The following is a 15,019-nucleotide window of genomic DNA, read 5'->3' as shown; positions in this document are numbered from 1 at the left end:
CCCAGTTCCCACGGCAGCAACCTTGACCCCGTGCGACCCTGCGAGTGGCTGCCCGGGACAAGTGGACGCTTTGCTTCCAGGAGGTCGGCCTGCTGGGGGATGGGCAGGGGGTGCCTCTCACCTGACTTACCTGCCCGGCCCCTCCCCAGCCCTCAGCCGCGAGCGATGGGAGGAGGGAGGACCAGGCACACCCATCTGCACCCCGCCCCGCCCCCGCGCCTCATCCCCATTCCACTGGCACCCCGACACCCCCCTCAGCCCAGTGGGGCTCGTCTCGGCTGCTGCGAGGCTCCAGGGTGACCTCTGGCGGTCCTGGTGGAGACGTGGACTCGACGGAGCGAGCAGCGGGCTATGAGCCGCACTCGGGAGCGCCCTTCTGCCGGGAGGGCGGGGTCTGTGCTCGGCGCCTGCGCCCGCGTCCAGGAGAAGGAGAGACGGCCACTCAGGCGTCCTGAGCCCTCTTCACGCCGCGGCCCGGGCGTCGCCTGGATGAGGCCGAGGGAGCCCGGCTGCAGAGGGGCGTCTGTCAGAGCGCCCGTGGGACTTACCTGGGAGGGAGGCCGGCCGGCTTGGTCCCCGCGGGCGCGTCCACGCCTTCACCCGGCTTGGCCAGTTTCTCTCGGTTCATTTGCTGCAGGATCGAGTTCAACTCGCTGATCACGTTTGCCTTCGGGCCGGAGAGGATGGGGCTTCTGACCTCGGAGACGTCACCCCACAACTTGGAGGTCCTTGGCTGGATCCCCTTCACGGCCCCGGGCTGGACCCCGCCGGGCGGGGGCGGGGGTGCGGGCGGGGGGATGAAGCCGTCCGCGTCCTCTTCCGCCAGCGCGTCCTGGTAGAGCGTGTTGCTTTTGTGGGCGACGGGCTTCACTTTGGGCTTGGGAGGGACGGGGGGCTTGTCCAGCACAAACGCCTGCCCGTCCGCGTAGACCGTGCAGGTGTCCACGCCCTCGCCGCCCTCGGAGGAAAGCGTGGAGATGCTGGACACGGTGGAGACGGTGCTGGTGGTCTCGAGGGGGTGGTCGCTGCCGCTGCGGCTGTCGGCCTCCTCGATGCCCGAGTCCGTGACGGTGTCGAAGCTCTCGGGGGGTGGCAGGAGCGGGGCCGGCAGGCAGTTGGGGAGGCCGGCCTGCGTCTTGCCGTCGGCAGAGCTGGTGGGTTGGCTGGGGTTCAACGCAGGGGCGGGGGAGGCGCCGTTTCTGTCCTGCTGGGCCAGGCCCGTGAGGGCGGGGACAGAGGCGATGCGGTCGTCGGGGATGTCGAAACTATTGGCGAACTCCAGGGGGGGCGGCAATGGCTCTGTGAAAGCAAAGTCCTCGTCCAGGTCCACGGACGCCAGCGGCGGGGGAGGGATGCGGAATGGCAAGATCACCGCCTCCTCCAGGGAGCCCGCCGCCACCATGGTCCTGCCGGGCGTGGTGGCCGCGGGCTCGGGGCCGGCGGCGATCTGTAAAGCACCTTCGGTTTCGGGAACACCTTCTGGCACTGCGGGCAGCGGGTGGCCCGGCGTGGCTTCCGCGTCGGCGTTCTCCTCGCCCTCCTCCAGGCAGCTGCCCGGCGCGGCGGCGTCCACCGTGTGGACCATGAGCAGGCCGGCCGGCTTCTGCTGGGACGTGTCCACGATGCTGATGAGCATGTTCTTCCGGTCCTCGCCCTTGCGGTCCCTGCCCAGGCCGCTCTCGTACTTGTTCTCCGTCTCCTGTCGCCGCAGGGGCCCGCGCGCGCCCTGCCTGGTGGCCGTGGGGAGGCCCGCCTCCACGCTGGGCCGCATTTTGGTATCGATGTAGAGAGGTTTGTTGAGGTCGGCCTTGGGGGCCTCCCCCTTGGGGCCCTGCTGGGCCTCCTTCATGGCTCGGTCCCTCGCGGAAAGCGCCAGGGCCAGCGGGGAGCTGGGGTCCAGCAGCCTCCCCGTGAGCGGGTGCACGTAGTTCTCGGGGCTCGCGGCACCGCTGCCCTTGGGGGGCCCCACGGGGCTGCCCTCGGGACCCTTGGCTTTGGACGTGTTCGGCGGCCTCCCGGCCTCACCCTGAGCTCTGGCCTCGCCACCACCCACCAAATGGCTCTCGGGCTCCCTGGGCGCCGCCCCTGGCGTGGCGGGCAACGCCAGCTGCTCGGCGCCCTCCTCCTCGCCAAAACCGCCCTCCTCGGGGAACGCGGGGGGCTGCACCCGGGGGGCGGGCGGCCCCAGACCCACGTCCTCGTCCCCCAGGTCCGTGGACAGGAAGGCGGGCGAGTTCCTCCTGGCTTCCAGCCGCTTCTCCCGGTCCCGCACGGCCCCGGCGATGGCGGCCGCGAAGGGGCTGCTGACGGCCAGGCCGTCGTCCGGCCGCAGCTGGCCGGGCGGCTCGGGGGCCTGGGGGTCGGTCTCCACGCTGCTGCCCTGGCTGCTCTTGCCGCTGCTGCTGGTGGAGGGCTCCTTGACGATGATGGTGGGGATGGGGATGGAGCAGGTCTTCTCGGGGCTGTCCTCCACGTTGGACTGCTTCACCAGCGTGCCCTTGCGCCGCGCGGGCTTGGCCGGCACGTACACCGCCTTGCTGGCGATCCTGCCCACCTCCGAGTACGGGTTCTCGGGCATCTGTCCCCGCCGGCCGCGGGCGCCGGCCTGGGCGGCGGGGGTGTGGCCGTAGAGGTCGTCAGAGTCCAGCGAGTAGCGGTCCAGCTCCCGGCGGTAGAAGAGCCCCTTCTCCCGCATCACGGCGGCCACCGTGTCCGAGCGCGTGGCCGGCGGCACCTTGGCCGCGGGGTTCTGGTTGAAGGCGGGCTTGATGGTGCCGTAGACCCTGGGCGTCGGGGACTTGGGGCAGTTGTAGGTGGTGGGGGAGGGGGGCGGTGGGGACGGGGGCACGGACTGCGGGGGCGGGGGGATGTCCTCGGACGTGTCCGGCATGGACAGGCTCCTGGTGAACTTCAGCATCGGAGGAGCCAGGAACTGCCGCTCCTCCTCCGTTATTCCTGCGGGAGAGGCAGGGTCAGTGGGGTCGTGGCAGCCACGCCGCCCACGTCCCAGAACACAGCACAGCACAGCGCACATGCCGAGGGGACGCAGCCCATCTGAGCCAAAAACGTAAAATAAATAAAATAAAGTAAAATAAGAGGAGGAGGGAGGAGGGTGTTGAGTGCGTGCTGCTGAGGTTCTGTTTCTGCCCAGAGCCGGGCCCCTCGGGCGAGGCCATTAGCCCTTCATGTGTGTGCGTGTGGTGTGTCAGCACGTGGCGGGGGCGGGGCTGAGCTGGATCGGGAGTTGGCCAGGGCCCTGGGGTGTCTGTAGGGTCTCGGGCTGAGGTGGCCTCCCGCCCGTCTGAAACCAGGGCAGAGGCGCGTGCCGAGGTGCTGCGGCCCCCCACCTGGGGGGCCCTGGGACGTCCTGTCCGCGTGGCGAGCCGGTTTGTGTCCTGGGCTGTTCAAGGGCTTGAGGGCCTCGGGGCGCCCCGGGCCTCAGAGGCGCAGGGATTTGTGGAGGGAGGGAGCTGAGGGCGCCGTGGCTCCCACAACCTGACCAGCCAGGGCCAGAGCTCGGCTGACGTGGCACGAAGTCAGCTCGTGTTCTGGGACGTGACTCGTGACCCAGGGGTGTCGGACCTGCTGAGGGCGTGCAGGGTGCAGGCGGTGTCCCCGCCTCGTGGCCCCGACAGCGTGCGTGTGCATGTGTGTGGATGCATGCCCATGTATGCGTGCATGTCCGTGCGTGCGTGTGTGTGTGTGTGTGTGTGTGTGTGTGTGAACCGTGTCCCACAGTCTGAGCTACAAGAACGACAACAGAACGCACTCCAGGAGGCGGGAGCCACGCTCACACAAGGACGCCGACAGACGTGAGGTCACGCGTGTCACGCTGGGGCATGCAGGGCGGGGAGGTGACAGACGACCACTTCAAACGACAACGACTCCCAGAGCCGGGGACAGGCATGCGCCAGGGCGGCTCCCTCGGGAAGCGTGTTCCAAAGCCCACACTCCCTGCGAGGCCGGAGTGCGGTGGCGGGGCCTGCGGCCTCCTCCCAGCCGCCCGACGACCCGCTCCACGGAGTGGCGGCGAGGAACACGCCTCACAGGGCGCACGGGCATGTGCCGCGAGGCCGGGGCACTGACCTGACAGAAACAGTCTGCTGTCTGGGGAGGAAAGGGTGGTTACTGACCGGCAGCCGCGGCCGCGGCGTGAGGGCTGCTCTGCGGCCGGGCCCGGGAGGGGAGGCTCAGGAGCCGCGGCCGCTACGCCTGCAACTAGTGACGAGGAGGCTGCGCATCCACCACGCGCAGCGGGCCCGTCCCTACGCGGCCAGGCCCGGGTGTCGGGCAGCGGCTGGCCTCTGAGGTTTGCAGGTGAGGACAGCGCTGGGCTGGCTCGCGGGGGCGTCTGGGGGTCACGGTCACCCTCCCGAACGTCAGTGGGAATCCATGTGGCGTTCACGAGAAAGTGAGTGGTTTACGACACGCACAGGACAGGCGATCAGAGGTCCAGCCCGACCAGCCACCCTCAGAGTGTCCGGGGCTCGCCCGTGAACCGGGGCCGTGGCAGGTGGGGCAGGGGCGCAGCGACACGGGCCCCACACCACTGCCCCCCGACCCTGCCTGCCTCCGCCGTGTGCCCGCCCCCACGGGCTGCACAGGTGGCCTGGCTTGCAAAGCTGAGAAGCCTCCTGGACTTGGCGTCCAGAGGGTGGGACTGGGGCCACCCTTTAGGGGGCGGGGCCTGGGGTGGCCAGGGCGCTGCCGAGGGGCTCTGAGCCCAGGGGCACCTCTGCGGGTGCGGCCACACTTCTTACCTATTGACTTCTGCCTTCGCATCGTACCTCGAGGGAGGCCCAGGAACGGGCCCTTCGGGCTCCCGGGCACGGTGGGCGTCATCACGGCGATGCCCTGGCGCTCGTACACGGACTGCAAACCAGAGGCGACACGGGTGAGACGCGCCAGGCCAGCCTCGCCCACCGCGGCGGCCCAGGGGCCAGGGAAGCGCCTGTCCCGTGGCTCTCGGCCACCCGCCTGCCCAGCTGAGGCCCGGGCTGGGCGCCGCGTCTGGCCAGTGCGGGGAACGTGACCCGAAGCGGTGAGGATGGCCCCCGCCCCGGGGGTGCTGCCCGAGGCCCCCCCTCCCGCCGCTGAACCGCCACTCACGTTCACGTCGGAGACGGACGGGAAGCACCGGCTGGAGGGCCGCTGCTTGATGGTGGCCACGCGGGACTCCACGGCCACGCTGTCCGCGGCGCGGGAGGGCTTGGCGGCGGGCACGATCTCCTCGGGCTTATCTGCAGCGGGAACAGGCAGGCACAGGGTCAGGGCGGCAGCCCCGCAGCACAGCCAGGGGCTCAGAACAGTTTACACGGCAACTGCCTGCTCCGCCTCCAAACCGCGCAGGCCGCCGGCCCTGGTGCGGGGCGCAGGGATTCTCCCACACGGCACAGCGCCAGGACCCCGTTCCCCAGCCCAGGGCGGGGGGGGGGGGGAGGGGAGGGGGGGCGCACGCGGACAAGACGGGAAGACCCGCATCAGTCCAGCCCCGGAGGCCTGGCGCCCCGAGGGCCCGTCCCGGGCGTCGCCGCGCTCACACGCGGCACTGATTCCGATGCTGGTGCCCACCCAGGGCTTTGTCTGTGCGGCTGCCGGGCCTAGGACCCAGCACCGGGCGGGAGGAGGGCACGAGGGGCCGGGCGGACGCAGCAGCCACCGGGGAGCCTGCGCCGCGGGAACCCCTCCCCGTAGCAGCCAGTCCCGTGTGAGGAGAGCCGCGGGGTGGCGGTTACTGGTCCTTACTAAGGAAGGAAACGTTTACGAAGCTGAAATGCAACCCGCTAGGCTTGTCAGGAGCCTGAAGCGCATCTGGAACGGCTGGCCCTCGCCTGCCACCTGCGTCTGGGCCTGACCGGGCCTGACCGGGGCTGCACCCCCAGGAGCCCAGCTCGCCGTGGGGCCCCACGCGCGCCCAGCACCCAGCGCCCTCCGGTCGGGGGCTGCGGCCGGCACGAAGCTGGGGCGGAGTGTCCCGTGTACAACCCCTTGAGGCACGGCACCCCCCTCCCCCGCCTCCGGATCACGCTGCCCTCAAGCCTGAGGACTCCTGCTCGGGGCCTGTGCTCCCCACGAAGCTCAGCCATCGAAGAGGCCGGACCCCCAGCTGGGGGTCAGGGAGCAGCTGGGAGCCGGGCACCTCCCGGGGTCTGGGCCACGGTGCTCCAGGCTCCTGCTGCCTCCTCTGGGGGGCATTTCCTTCCCCTTGCGATGTTGGGGACACCGGTGTCACCCCTCAGGGAACTGGTGGGGACACCCCAGCTAGTCACTGTCCTCAGCCCCGCTCCCCTCCTCCTGCCGCCCAGCGTCCCGTCCACACCCTGCTGCCGGCCCTCCTCCCTCAGACCCCCCCTTGGTCCCCACCACCCGGCGGGCCCCCCCACTGCCTCCAGTCCCCCCCCGCCCCCCCTCGGTGTCTGCCTCCTCCCTGAAGCCCTCCCTGCAGGTCAGGGCGGGTTCCTCCGCGGCCAGATTTAACCCGTTTCCTCGCAGGACTCTCCCGCCCCGGAGTTGCAGGGCCTCGCTGCCGTGACCCCTCGTGGCCGGGTCGCCTCACGGCAGTGGCTCCGTGGCACCTGGGGACCCTCGGGGAGCCGGCAGCAGCAGGAAGCCAGGCCCTCTCCCTGGCCATCGCCTGGCGCAGGCCGTTTCTCTGAGGACAGAGCCGCGCCCCCTCACCCCCCTCGCCCCCCTCGCCCGGCACCGGGAGCCCGCTCCCAGGTCCCCAGGCCCCGCCTCATTCTCGGCCGCAGCGGGGCAGCTCCGCCAGGCTCTCCCGGGAACTCCACGCCTAGGGGACGCCCAGGCCCGACAGCCAGAGCCCAGCCGCACCCCGGGCGGCGTGGCCGTGGTGGGGCCCCGGGGGCGAGGGCCGGCCCAGGACCGAGAGTCACGCCGTCAGGTCTTCTTCGAGCCGGGCCTCCTGGTCCGCGGCCTTTGCACTGAACCTCCCCGGCCGGTGGTGCGAGCGCCCGCCCCCCCCCCCCCCCCAGCCGCCGAGGCCCCAGCTCTGGTGTTGGACCCCGGGCTGCGCGGGCACCCGAACGCCTCCAAGGACAGGTGTGCCCGCGGGCAGAGGCTCCAGGGGCCTTGGCCGCCCGCTGCCCTCCCTCAGGAAGCCGCGCCGTGGGAGGGTGTGGGGGCGACGCCCCTTTGCGGAGAGGACGCTGGGCCTGTGAGGCCCAAGCTCCTGCAGGTGGAACCTGGGGCCAGGTGGGGGCTGGGGCTCGAGTTGGGGGTCACCATCCTTTGCGCCCTGGGGAGCAGCGGGCAATGAGAGCTGCCATGCGGGGGGGGGGGGGGAGCCCATGTGGGCCTGGGTGTGGCTGAAGGCGCGCCCGGAGCCGTGGCCGCCTGCAGGTGGGCATCCTCGTCCCTGGTTCAGACCGGGGTGGGGAACGTCCGGACGTCCGAAGCCTCGGAAGCACCTGGTCTGGAGGGCGAAGGCCGGAGGGGGGTTCATTACGCGTGTGGCCCGAGGATGAGGTGTAAGTGCCCCGTGGCCGGCAGGAAACGGGCTCCCCGCCCTGGCCGGGACCTCGCCCCGCCCCCATGTTCCTGTGACCCAGGGCACCTGGCTCTGTGGGGGAGTATGTTCCCTCCTCAGGGGCTTGTGGGGGGCACCGCACCCCTTCCCCCCAGGCCTGGGTGCCCTCCGGCGGCGGCCACGCGGGAGCCTGGGGCCTGAGGCTCAGCCGCCGGAGGGATGGCTCCCAGAACACGCCTGTTTCGTCCCGTGAGGCGCTCCACCGGCTGCACTCGGAGCCGGGCCGGGCGTCCGCGATGGATGGGGATGTGCGTGCGGCCCCCGCGGCCGGAAAGAGAAGCCGGTTGAAAACAGCCCCAGGCGGCGTGTTCACGCACACGCTCCGCAGTCCCCGCGTCTGGGACACACGCGTGACGCCTGCTGTTCAGACGCACACTTCCTGGCGGGGCCAGCGTCCCCCGCGGAGGGCCGGTGTCCAGCACGGCTGGTCCGCACACACCGGGTCCTGCCTCCCCCGAGTCCCCCACCCGGGCGGGCCCTCCCGCAGGGGAACGGCTCAGCGGCCGGCGTCGGGTCGGGTCGGGGCAGAGGGCGGGCTCTCCGGAGCGCAGCTTCCAGGGAAAGGGAAGGTCAGCCGTGCCAGGTGTGAGGACCTGCGGCCAGAGCCGCCCGGCAGGAGGGCGGGGAGCGCTCGACCCCAGCGGGGCCCTGCCTGCGCTCTGCCAGGGCCGGGCCTGGGGTGCGCCGTCCTATCCCGTCCCCTCTGTCCCGTCTGCCCGCGGGCGAGCGCAGGGTGGGGCTCAGCAGCCCTGGGCACGCGGTGGGCGCGCAGGGTTTGGAGACAGGAAGTGCGTCGGGTCCCGGTCGCTCAGTGGGAGGCGCTGCTTCCCTGACGTGTGGGTGCCCAGGCCCCTGAGCAGAGCGTCCCCGATGGAGAGGGGGCGCCCGCGAGCAGATCTCACCCCTCCCGGAGCCGGGACTCTGAAGCCGAGGGTCAGAGGTCAGCCCCTCCGGAGGCTGCAGGGGAGGGTCTTTCCTGCCGCTCCCGGTGGGGGCTCCGCCTCCCCGTGGCCTCAGGGGCCCCTCCTCTGGGCTGTCTCCCCGGTTTGGTGCCTCAGCCGAGGCCCTGAGACTGGCCCCCCCGAAAGGCCTGTTGACTTGATGCTGCTTCTTTCCATTGTTGGGGTGTTGTCTCCGGCAACCAGGTGAGGACACCCCAAATGTGGGTGCTGCCCAGGGAGGGGCCTGCTGTCGGGGCTCATGGCTGCCCGACCTCCCCCCATGCAGCCCTGGGGCGGGGCAGGGAGAGTCCGCCTTACGCCCCCAGATCCCCTGACCCGCCCCCGCCCCGTCCCCCGCTTAAGGACAGTTTCCTGTGGATGCAGAGCAGGCTGCTGAAGAGCGAGGGGCTTCCTGGGAGTTAAAGGGGGGCTGCCCCCCAGGGCAAAGGGGCGGGGCGGCTGGGCTCCAGCCCCATCTGTGGGCCAGGGCCCCACGTGCCTGCACCTGGGCCGCAGGCAGCCCCGCGGTGACCGCCGAGCGAGGCCGCAGGCTCACACCGCGAGGATGAAGACAGCTGGGGGGCGGGGACACGTCGGGGACCACAGACGGGACAAGCGAAGCAGACGGGACAGACGGGAAGGGACGGTCCCAGCGCGGGGCCCTCGGGAGCCGGCACAGGGAGACAGCACAGGTCACCGCACACGCGAGACGCCAGCCAACGCCACGCCAACGCCACGCCAACGCCACGCCAACGCCACGCCAACGCCACAGAGGGATTCCTTCCACGGGGGTGGGGCCGGAAACAGACAGGGGCCGTCCCTTACCCTTCTTCTTCCGGACCGAGGCTTGCAAACAGAAAGGGGGCGTGAGTCCCGCGGGCAGAGCTCGCCGGGCCCTGGGACGGGACCCCCAACCCGACGGCCCGACTGGTAGGACCCGACCTGCAGCTCAGGGGCCCAGACGCGGAGTCCAGCGAGCGGACTCAGCACCTTCGCTCTCCCAGGACCCGGCCGCCCCCCCCCCCCCCCATGGAGCGCTCCGCCAGGGCCAGTGCGGGCGGAAGGGCGACTCCCGACCACGCAGGACACCCCAGGTCCCCGCCGGGGAGGGGGGCACCAGGTCCCCCGCGGGGAGAGGCCCCTTTAAAGGGGAGCTGCCTGCTGGTCCCTCTGGGGGCGCGGCACAGCCGTCTCGGGTCAGAGGAGACAGGCCGCATGCGCACGGTCACCCACTGGGTGCCACCGGGGACAGCGGCTGTTTCTGGGGAGCCTTGTCTGGACGGACAGGGTGGGGGTGGGGCCTTCGGGGAGCGCTGGCTCTGGGCGGGGTGATGGTGCCAGCAGGCTCGCTCTTTCCTGGGACACGGGGAGGGGGGGTGTGAGGGGTGCGGCGGGTGCGGCTGGGCCGCCTGCCCCATCGTGCCCCCCACGGACCAAGTGGCTGAGACCCTCCCAGCGGCGCTGCCGGGAGGCGAGGTCGGAGGGACAAGTTCCCCGGGAGGCAGGGGCGAGGGGGAGCGACCTCCAGGCAGATGCTGGCTGGTGCTTAGACCCCCCGCCCCCTCCCGCCCCGGGCTGGGCCTGCGGAGCTGCCGGGCTCAGGGACCTGTCCTTCCCGCTCAGCAGAGCCAGCGCCTCCCGCCCGTCACGTCCTCCTCGCCAACGTGTCCCGGGCTGCGTGGCGACGCCCCAGCGTGACTGACATCGAGCATCTCAGCGGTCAGCACGGTCCGCTGGGCCCAAGGCCACGCTGCTCTGTGCACCTTCCCGCCGCACGGGGGCCACAGGCCTTCCACGCAGGCGCCAGGGGCTCCCTAAACCCGGAGGCCACCCCACCGCCACCTCCAGGGGCCCCCAGGGCGGAGCTGCCGGTGGGAGCCTGCATGGAGGGCCTGGGGCTTCGGTTGTGCGGACACGGCGGGCAGCTTACCTTTATCCACTGGCGAGAGGCCCAAAAATTCAAAACAAAACAACGTTAGACGAACCAAGAAGAGGCTCAACCAATGACCCCACCCCGAAGCCGGCAGGCGCGATGGAGACGCCAGCGAGCACAGGGCCACGCGGGCGGTTGGGCGCGGGGCGGGGCGCCCGACGGCTCTTACCGAGCTCCTCCAGCTCCGAGGTCATGGACTTGGAGCGCAGCGTGAGGGCCGTGGTCGGAGCACGCTTGGGAGGCGGGGGTGCTGGGGGCGGACAGGAGAGACCAAGGCGTGAGAGCCGCCGGGGCTGCGAGGATGCCTCCCCCGCCCCCCCGCCTTCCGGACCCCCCGGGGGCGGCTGCCGGCCTCGGTCTCCCTGTGAAATCAACGAGGGCCGTTGCCCGCCCCTCGGTCGGGGACGGTCCCCCTGCGGGCCCTGGGCTTCACTTGGGCCTCTGTGCGTTGGGACCAGGCCCGGAGCTCAGAGGAACCGGGACAGCCCCGCCCCTCGGCACTCGCCCCAGCAGCCCTGGCGCTCCGAGGCCCTGCCCGCGCGTCGGTGTGGGCCCGGCTGCCCGGCTGGGATGCGAGGTGCTGTGCCCGCCGGTGACTCATGGGGACGGGCGGTTCCGAGCCTGTGCGCCCTTGGCTGCCCGCCCGCTCGACAGGCTGGGGGCTCTCCTCGTCCCTCCGCAGGGACGGCCTCAGGGGTGCCCACGCCCCCTCCCAGCCTCCTTTTGAGGAAAGCCTGGGAGCTGGCCCCCTGGCGCCCCCCAAGCAGCTCTCCTCACCCCGCAGGCCGCCTCCTCCAGGCAGCCCTCCCTGCTGTGAGGCACGTTGCCCCGCGGAGGGCTCTCAGTGGGGTGGGTGGGAATGCAGGGCTGCGGGCAGGACGATGCGTGTTCCCAGCTCCATCCCTGCCGGGGACCTGGGGTGCATCGGGCCTGCCTGGGGCTCCCCCTGCCGCCTCCCGGGGGGCAGCCAGCTCTGCAAACAGCGGGCCCCGTGGACGGTAGGTCGGACAGGAGCCAGGCCACCACTGTCCGGGCCAGCTCCACAGCCACCTCCTAACCTCCCTCCCGGCCGCTCCGCCGGCTCCCGGAGCAGGTGGGGCCCGGCTCTCGGGGTTACGGCGGGGGGAGGGCGCGGAGGGCACCCACCTTTCTTCCTGGTGGTGTCGTCGGGGTCGAGGCTCCTGGTGACCGTGACCACCTTGAGGACCAGGTGGTTCCCTCCCTGGCGGATCATGTTCACCACCTGCCGGTGCCCGACCTTCACCACGTTCTCGCTGTTCACCTGCGGGGACACAGGCTGTGAGAGGAGCGGCCGAGGCCGGACGCCGCCCTGCTGTGTCCGACCAGAGGTCTCTCGGGGCACTCGGGGCGGGGAGCGCGGGGAGGGGCCGGGAGCCGGGCCGGGTTCCGCTGGCAGCGCCTCCCACCGCAGCCCACTGGGCGCTCTGATCCGCGCGGAGCGCTCCCGGGGCAGCGGGCGCCGAGGCCTGAGACGCACGTGGTGCCACGCTCTGCGTGTTCCTCCGGGTGAAGCTGGGCCGGGAGGTCTGCCTGCATTCACCCACCACGGCGAACGTGAGTCCCCGTCCCAGCTGCCTCCCTGCCCGTGAAGACACGTGTGCCCGCTGTTCCCGGGCAGAGGGACCTGCTGCTCCAGCATGTGGGGCGGTGGCCCGTACAGAGCCCACCCTGCCCCTGGCCGGCTCGGTCCTGCCCCCGCGGCCACACCCGCTTGACATCCTCCTCCTGCTTCGCCCCCAAAGCAAGAGACGCGCCGAGCGGGGCCGTGTCGGCTCCGGGACCTCTGGGTGCCAGGAGCGCGTGGCAGGGTGGGCAGAGGTGCCAAGGGCGCGTGCCGTGATGCCCACGAGAGGGGCCGGCAAAGGGGCAAGCGGACTCCGTGCCAACAGGAACAGGCAGGCCCAGGACGGAACGCTCAGCTCCACGCTCCTCCCCCGCGTGGTGGGGCGAGCGGCACGTGCAGCGCCATGCGTGACTCCCCAGCCGCTCGGCGAACCGAGGTGGACTGGCATCTCCATCCTCCCTGGGCCCTGCCCCTTGGGAAGCCGGCCGGCGACTCCGGCACGCTGCCACCAGGGGGCGCGGTGTGCCTCCCGCAGGCCCTGCGGAGGAGCCAGGCCACCAGGCGCAGGGGGTCCAGTTCGAGGTGGCAGGAACCAATCCGTGCCCACCCGGCCCGGGAGCGTCTGAGGGCGGAGATGCCCGCCTCCCGCAGCCCTCCCCACGGAAACCCTCACTGAAAACGTCGAACGCGCACGGTCTAGAAACAGCTCCCCGGCTCACCTGCCCGCAGGACCACCACCTGCCCACCCCTCCCGAGGCGCAGCCTTCCTCCCTCCCTCGCGTCTGTCCCCCTGTCCCTGCCTCTCCAAACCCCGGCCCTGTGGCCGCTCGGTGTTTGGATTTTGGGCATCACCTGCGGACGCCCCACTGTGGGGAGGGGTGGTGCTCGGAGCTCCTCAGCGGGCAGGCGCCACGGGGACCAGCGGGCGCTTTGCTTATAGGGCCCAGCAGGGTCCCTGGGTTCTGTCACCCCCCCCCCCACCACGTGACAACCGCCATATCGCCCGCCAGGTGTCCTCTGGGAGGTCAAAGTCACCGAGTTAGCGTTCTTCCTTCCACCCCCCCCCCGCACCCCGCCACATCCGAGTGCCGGTACCTTCCAGTTACAGTTATGATTTTAACGAGATCAACATTCCGGTTCACATCATGACGTGTGATAGCTGCTTAAGGACACAGGACACACCACGGTGACTGTGCCTTCCCGCACATTCCGTGTTCTCTGGAGCCAAGTAATTTGTTTATTGGTTTAATTTTCTACGTACTTAACAAATCCAAATCCAAACACTTCCTCGTTATGTAAATCTCTTCTCAAAATCTTTAAATACACCGGTGTTTTGTTGTTTGTCTTTTCTAAAAAAATCCTCTCCAGAGGCTGTTTCTATCGAGTTTGAGAGAGAGGGGGAGAGAGAGAGGGAGAGAGGACCATCGGTCGGCTGGCTCCTGCACGCTCCCTGACGGGGTCACCCACAGCCGGGTGTGCGCCCCGACCGGCCGGGCATTGAACCTGCAGCCTCTGGGGAACTGGCCGCCAGGGCTGCTGCGGGTCTTCGCGGGGAAGCTGCTGGCGAAGCCGCCCCTGCTCCGGACGGCGGGCCCAGGGGGGTCTCCCGGTCTGTGTCCCCGTCACTCACCCGCGGGATTCCTTCCGAGTCTTTGTGTTGGGTGTCTTGAACCCTTGACCCCATGCATTTATTTCTCAGAGGGACCCTGCCCCCGCCCCCCCCCCCCCCACATTGCCTGTTTGAGGATGGCTTCACCTGCAAACGTAAAGGGCAGCCTGGCTGGTGGAGAAGGTGAGCTTGGAGGGTAAGGTGCAGCTCTCAGGCCTCACTCTCGTGCAGGTGAGGACAACGAAGTGGGGACAAAAGGCCCCCCCCCCCCCCCGAACCCCGGGCGCACACGGTGCCGAAGCTCCGAGGGTTGTTTTAAAAGGCGGCCGGCAGGTTTTGGGAGGGAGGGCGGCACCGGAGCCCGGGCCCGGGCAGTGTGGGCTGGGCCCGTGGTCGGCAAACTCATTGGTCAACAGAGCCAAATATCACCAGGACAACGATTGAAATTTCTTCTGAGAGCCGAATTTTTTAAACTTAAACTTCTTCTAACGCCACTTCTTCAACATAGACTCGCCCAGGCCGTGGTATTTTGTGGAAGAGCCACACTCAAGGGGCCAAAGAGCCGCGTGCGGCTCGCGAGCCGCAGTTTGCCAACCACGGGCCTGGGCCACCTCAGGCTCCGGCCGGCTTCCTGCCTCGAGACCCCAGAGGGCAGAGCGTGGGTGGCTCAGCTGCCACAGTGAGGGGCGTCCCCGCGAGCGCTGAGCCCTGCAGCAAGCTCCCCCCATCTCCGTGCTGCCCCCTGGTGGTCAGTGCGCTCCACGGGGGAGCCCCGCTCAGCCCGAAGCAGGGCTCAGGGCCAGCGAGCGCAGCGGCCGGACAGGAGCCTCTCCGGCCTCCGCTGCAGGCGGGCAGTAAGGAGCTAGGGGTCTCGACTGCGAGGGCGCAGGCCGGGCTGAGGGACCCCCCCCGCCCCCCCCCCCGTGCATGAACGCCGTGCGCCGGCCTCTAGTTTTTATAGACTCCAGGGAAAGGGCGTCCCAGAAAGACGGGGGCATGTCCCAGCGGTGCAGGAGGCAACCCGGGGCAGGCCCCACGCCGTCCACGCGATGCACAGGGTAGCGCCGCTCAGCCACGCGGGCTTTGACGGGGTCAGAGCGAAGCGGCTACAGTCAGCGTGGCAGCGCGCTTTGGTCGTAGCCGTTAACCGCCCCCTCCCCCCCCCGCCATGCTTTTCCATTGCTGTTTAGAGCGAGTGGAAGGGAGGGGGAGAGACAAAGAGCCATCGAGGCGAGCGAGACACATCAATGGTTGCCTCCCCCATAGGTCCCGCCGGGGGCCGGGGATCGAGCCTGCAGCCAGGGTACGTGGAATCGAACCCGGGACCCTGCAGTCTGCGGGCCGACGCTCTATCCACTGAGCCACACCGGCCAGGCAGAAGGTTGTTGCTTTTAAATTTACTTTT

At 70.4% G+C, this 15,019-nt stretch overlaps 1 protein-coding gene across 8 annotated transcripts in view; it reads right to left on the bottom strand.

Moving 5' to 3' along the window:
- The window catches only part of SHANK2 (SH3 and multiple ankyrin repeat domains 2), a 180,652-nt gene that overhangs the window by 10,288 nt on the left and 155,345 nt on the right, over positions 1–15,019 (bottom strand). For 5 of the 8 annotated variants that reach the window (XM_079787026.1, XM_079787027.1, XM_079787029.1 and 2 more), the window contains 5 exons: positions 11,567–11,702; positions 10,590–10,670; positions 5,110–5,240; positions 4,761–4,872; positions 549–2,955 (listed from right to left, as the gene is read on the bottom strand). In XM_079787026.1, coding sequence (XP_079643152.1) covers positions 549–2,955; positions 4,761–4,872; positions 5,110–5,240; positions 10,590–10,670; positions 11,567–11,702 — 2,867 coding nt within the window. Of the gene's footprint in view, positions 1–548; positions 2,956–4,086; positions 4,108–4,760; positions 4,873–5,109; positions 5,241–10,589; positions 10,671–11,566; positions 11,703–15,019 lie in introns of all 8 variants that reach the window. The other 3 variants (XM_079787033.1, XM_079787028.1, XM_079787032.1) reach the window with 3 other exon arrangements.

The sequence above is a fragment of the Cnephaeus nilssonii genome (assembly GCF_951640355.1).
Source record: "Cnephaeus nilssonii genome assembly, chromosome: 13".
Lineage (NCBI taxonomy): Eukaryota > Metazoa > Chordata > Mammalia > Chiroptera > Vespertilionidae > Cnephaeus > Cnephaeus nilssonii.
This window is presented reverse-complemented; position numbering and strand designations above follow the sequence as displayed.